The 5593-nt window shown below is 31.2% G+C and overlaps 1 protein-coding gene across 1 annotated transcript; it reads right to left on the bottom strand.

Moving 5' to 3' along the window:
* Positions 1-3532: 3532 nt before the first annotated feature.
* Positions 3533-4786, bottom strand: LOC131613918 (F-box/kelch-repeat protein At3g06240-like). The gene has a single exon (XM_058885554.1). It carries the CDS (start codon positions 4784-4786, stop codon positions 3581-3583), a length of 1206 nt encoding a protein of 401 aa, XP_058741537.1. The 3' UTR covers positions 3533-3580.
* Between the last annotated feature and the right edge of the window lie 807 nt (positions 4787-5593).

The raw sequence follows: 5593 nt of genomic DNA, 5'->3' as shown, positions 1-5593 counted from the left end.
CCTAATTGCTTATCACTCCAATAAATAGGCCCAATTGATAAAATAGAGTAGTCAAATAAATAATTATGCTCCAACAAATAATATTATTACCCTTAATATTATTTTCCGATTAATCCAATTAAATCCGAATTTATCTCAAACAAGTAAAATCCAATAATAATATTATTTCTAATATTATTTCTCTACATGCTCCACTTTATTAATTCTTCGATTAACCGAATAAATTTTAACTTCACTTAATAATTTGAACATGTTTCTCAATAACACTGACGATCCAATTAATTATCAAACTTCGTCCAAATTAAGTAAATAAATCCTTATTTAATTTAATTAGTCAAATAATAAAATTCGGGCTGTTACAACGATGAAGTGTTTATTCGTTTTAAAAACCGTTTTCCCTTTAAGCGGAACTACATAAGCTCTGACTTCTCCATTGCACCGAGAAGGTATGTAGGCACAAAGCTTAACGCTTTGCCGAGCTTATTTTAAAAAATAAAACAAACCATTTTTTAGCACACACACACAGATTTTCAAAAAGGTTCCCGTGGGGTACCACAAATATGAGGGGTGCTTAAAACCTTCCTCTCATATAATCAACACCCGTACCTGAGATCTCTTTCTTGTTTTAAAAACAAAACTTTGGGTTTTACGTTCTTTTCCCTTTTCTTTTGAAAAAATAAAGCGCGGTGGCGATTTCAAACGGAATATTGATTCGAGTCAATCTCATGGCTTCGATATCAGATTTTCCCCGCTACAGCAGCCTTAGCAAACACCTTCTTTTCCCTGTTAAACCTAGGTATATTAGCATATAATTTCCTTCCTCTGATGAAAATGTTGTCACGTTTCATTGCTAAATCTCTTTCATTGGACACCTTCCTAAATCTCACAAAACCATATCTCCTTCCTTTCTTATCCCTTTTTGGAGGAATTGCCACTTCAGCCACCAATCCATATCCCTTAAAAATTTCAAAAAGATCCTTAGCGCAGAGTTCTTCTGAAAATTCAGTTATGAAGAAACTAGTCACTTCATCATTCAAATGACTCTTCTTCCTTCTTCTATCAGTCCAAACTGATCCTCTGTTATGAGTCCTCCGTTGATTATTGTTACGAACAACTTTCCATCCACCATTAGCCATAATAACGAGATTAAAAATTTCAAGAAACACACCGTGACCCAGAAAACAACACCAAAACCAAGGCCCCTAACCCTAGGATTAAGAGTTTAAGCCGAAGATCTTAGTATGATATAACTAGTTCATAATGTGATGATAAGGAAAAAAAAGAAAAAAAAAGAGGATTGATAAAGAATTAAAATCCCTTAGACATGTATATAAAACATTACGCTATGATGTTAATTCTTATGGACCTTGTAATAGATGGAAGTTGCTTTGAACCAAATGAGCCCTGAAATATTTTTCTTAATGATTATTTTGACTTTTCACTAGGTTTCATCCAAAAAATTTGAAAAACATTGAAATTTGTTTAATACATGTGACAGCAATTATAAGTTGTTATATGAGATGCATCAAATTTCTCATCTCCAAAATACAAAACATAATACAAATTTACTTAATTATAAAGTAGTATTTTATTAGGACATTTATTCAGCTATTTTCTTATCCTTTTCACCACAACTCTTCCTAACCATTTCTTCTGCAGTAGAAGATGATAAGAATATGAGTTTTATTTTAGAGAGTATTCTTGTTTTAATTTTAGTATCCGAAATTTTAAAGAATCTTATAATGTAAGCACACACAAGAAGCATACATGGTATAAGCAAAAGTTGAATGGGAAGAGAAGTGTGAACAAGATTAAGTTTCTCTTGGATGTTGTAATCTGCTAAAACAAAACAGCATAACCATATACATATGGTTTAATGCCTACTTTCTAGAACCTCACTTAAAAGTTAAATGTATTCCCAAAGTCATATGGTTTAATGTGCAACTAGAACAATTAATATTGATATCATACTCAAATGGAACAGCAAGAGTTTGAGATTTTCACTTTCAGGAGCATTTTTGTAAAAGAGAACAGTTGTTCAAGCAATAAGTGGTTAAAAATATTTCCAAAGAGCTAGAGCTATCATTAATAGACATCAAAAAGACCAGTCCATACAGAACTTTGTTCTGGCTTTAAACGGGGCCCCCGCTAGTGGACGGTGGGATTGGTCCCTCTTGGATTAGTCGGTCGAAAGGCCGGATACCAAGATTTCCCAAAAAAAAAAAAAAAAAAATAGACATCAAAAAGACGGTTAATATTTTAATTAAAACAAACACTAAAACGGCAGAGAATGTAGCTTCAAGATGATACACTGAAACAACAATACACAAAGAAAAAAGACAGAAGAAAAGTGGATGCCTAATTAATCCTTTGAAGTGCAGTCATATCCATTTGTGAAAAAAATATAAAGAAATTAAATTTTATCCACCATAATGCATTAATACAAGTCTATATCACAGCTGATTGTATGTTATTAACCAATCAAATTTTGTTTCGGTAGTCATACAATCTATCTCAGAGTCACAATAATAGACTTATTTGCAAAAAAAAAAACATAATCTTAGAATGAATCAAACTTCCAATTTTGAATACAATATTAACCTTTTTTTTTTGTTTTGTTTAGATTATACATTTATACCATTTGATTAATACTAATTGAATAATTCCCAAATCATCAAAAAATATAAGATAAAGAAGACAAAAACTCACACTTCCAATGGCTTGGAAGAGGGTAGTATTGAAAGAAGTTTCAGTGAGAATAGGCATAGGAAAACTAGTAGCACCTACAACCAAACTTGAAAAATGTGTACCATGACCAGTAATAAAAAATCCATGAAGAGCTTCAGACTACTATTCATATACTTGCATTGCAATGAAGAGCTTGAAATCTTGAATGCACATGTCTGGTTGTGCATTGCAATGTAAAGGTTTTCTATGTATGTTTTCCCAGTTAAGAACAAATGATAGATGAGCTACTAATATTATTTGAACCTAGAATTAGTAGCAAAAGTAACATTTAATTTAGTAAATGTTAACATACAACAGTGGAAAGTTAAGTGTTTCCAAAAAGTTTAAATGAACTACTAATATCATTTAGAGAATTTGGTACTGCAAGAGTTTGAGGTTTTCACTTTCATTTACACAAACAAAAGAAGCATAACAGAAGAGATTGTAGCTCCAGAAAGGATCTTTCATCTTATTATATACCATTGATAATGTTGGATTTGCTTGAAGCTGAGGTTGCGAACTCTTGTTAGGCAAGGCACTGAATCAACACGCATATATTTGGCGATATACCCGACACATTATAAAAACTTTCAATATCAAGATCTGCAGTCATATCCATTGGTGAAAAAAATATAAAGATATATTAACTTCTATCTACCATAATGCACAAATACAAGTCAATATCAGAGCTAATAGTTGAGTTCTAATCATGGTGATAAGAAGATCTGTCAATTGATTCATGATTCAAAATATCAACGACAAAGTATTGAAGTCAAAAGAAATAATTGCACAAACAATCTGCACATGAATTCATAAAAATTAGAACAATATATCATGGGAGAAGAACTTACCTTCAACATGTTGGAACCAAGCTTTCGACATAAGCCCTGATAGAGAACCAACATATCTTATTGTTAATTCTAGTTTTCTTTGCTCTGTTATTTCTCCGGTTATAAAGAATTGCACTGTCTTGTTCGTCGTTTGCTAATAATAGTGTATCACCATCCTCAGAAAGATGCAATGGTGTTAGTTTAATACGTGGGTGACCAAGTTCATAATCTACTCCAACATTGTGATAACTAAATTTAAGAAATTGAGACCAAGATTTTTCATCTCCAAATTTCGTCATCTGCCATATGAAAAATTCAGTTTCCTTATCATAAGAAAAGCAAAGGGAATCCATCATCACACAAATATTTGGTGATATACCCCCATGATTGTCATAATTTTTAGGGGGCATCAATTGTGTGAATGTCTCTGTGCTCAAGTCAAGCGATATTATTACAAATTGCTCAACAATATCATCTCTACCAAACACATCCTGAATGGACAGCCAGTTAATAGTGTTACTCAAATGTACACCATCATACTCATGACCAAAGTACAATTGAAGAGGAATAGCAGGAAGCCCATGAATAGTTCTCCAAACATTATCACCTAAACTGAATACTTTCACATCAGTTTCTGATAGAGTACGATCCACAACCGAACCTAACACCGTGACTTTATAAGTCTGAGTTGAATTATCATAACCAAATGTGAATTTACAAAATTCAAATCTATATCTATCATAATAGAAAAAAGAGCCTAATTTATCAGATATTGCCCTAGTAGCAGGGTTCCAGAACCGAAGCCATATTTTTTTATACCTTGTAATCTCATTGAGAGAATGACCGGCCAAGCATACTAATCCATTGCATGAACCAACAATCTCAGTACAGTTCTTGTTGCTCAATTGGTAAGAAGGATCTTGAGGAATATTGATACTACGGTTTTTCCATAATAGACCAACGGGGAAGGGTACAAAACTGTGATCATCGTTATGTGAAGATATCAATGAGAATTGTGGATTTAGTTCCGATCGATTAAGATGAATTTTGATGAATATAGGATCAGAGATAAGAGTGTTCCATGACTTACTCACACATTTCATCTGCATCAGATATTTGACAGTAAAGCGAGATAGAATATCGGTGATAAGCTCGTTGGGAAGAATTGGTGGCGTTGATGGATTGGACTTACGGTGGTGATACAGTAACTTCGGCGGTTGAGTAGCCATGAGAGAAACCTAATGTATTGAAGTGTGAGTTGAACACTTAAGAAAATTATAAACAGTTTGGAAAAAGTAATATTACGTAACAATAATTTAATGTGTAGGTAAAACAATACATGGTCAAATGTTAATTTTTTTTTTTTGGTTGAAATATCATTTAATTTACAATTAAATTTAAGACGGAATGGGTAATTTACATATTCTAGTCTATCAAAATACATTAGAAAACAAAACAAAAATGTATTTATAATTTTAAATAAAGCTTTAGTAAACAAATCTTCCTTAAAAAAATCATAAGAAATATGGATCAAGACTAATAATAAAATATGTAAGTTGAATAAAATTTAAAGAAAATGTTTGTAGAGACAAAAAGTAAAATTTGATGTATTTATAGAGAGAGATATTAAAAAATTACATAACTTTTATTTACAAAATTTTAATTTTAATTATTTTATTTTTGGTTTTGTTATATGATGTCTCATATTTTTTTTTCTTAAACATTTTTCAGTGTCTATAAAGACAAACAAATGTTTAATATGTGTGATATCATAAGTGATTTATAAATAGGGTCATGCTAACGAGTGCTTCAGAGGCATTTTTTAAACAGTTCATATAAAAAAATATTCTTTTAATAAATTTTTTATTTTAATTTTGAATGCATTGAATATGTAACACCCCATATTTTCTATTTATTAATTTAATTAAAATTTAAGTTAGATTATTTGGCATCTAAGTGAGTTAGTGGAGAAATTGAGGAATAGAGTAATTAGGTCAATGTTGTGGTTAATAAAAGGAGGGTGTTATTTGCTAAGC

Source organism: Vicia villosa, linkage group LG6, assembly GCF_029867415.1.
Source record: "Vicia villosa cultivar HV-30 ecotype Madison, WI linkage group LG6, Vvil1.0, whole genome shotgun sequence".
In the NCBI taxonomy this organism is placed as follows: domain Eukaryota; kingdom Viridiplantae; phylum Streptophyta; class Magnoliopsida; order Fabales; family Fabaceae; genus Vicia; species Vicia villosa.
The sequence above is the reverse complement of the archived record's forward strand: the minus strand, read 5'-3'. Positions and strand labels throughout refer to the sequence as shown.

What these genes read in the sequence shown, in the direction of transcription:
- LOC131613918 (XM_058885554.1), bottom strand. Translation starts at nt 4,786, where the DNA reads ATGGCTACTCAACCGCCGAAGTTACTGTATCACCACCGTAAGTCCAAT.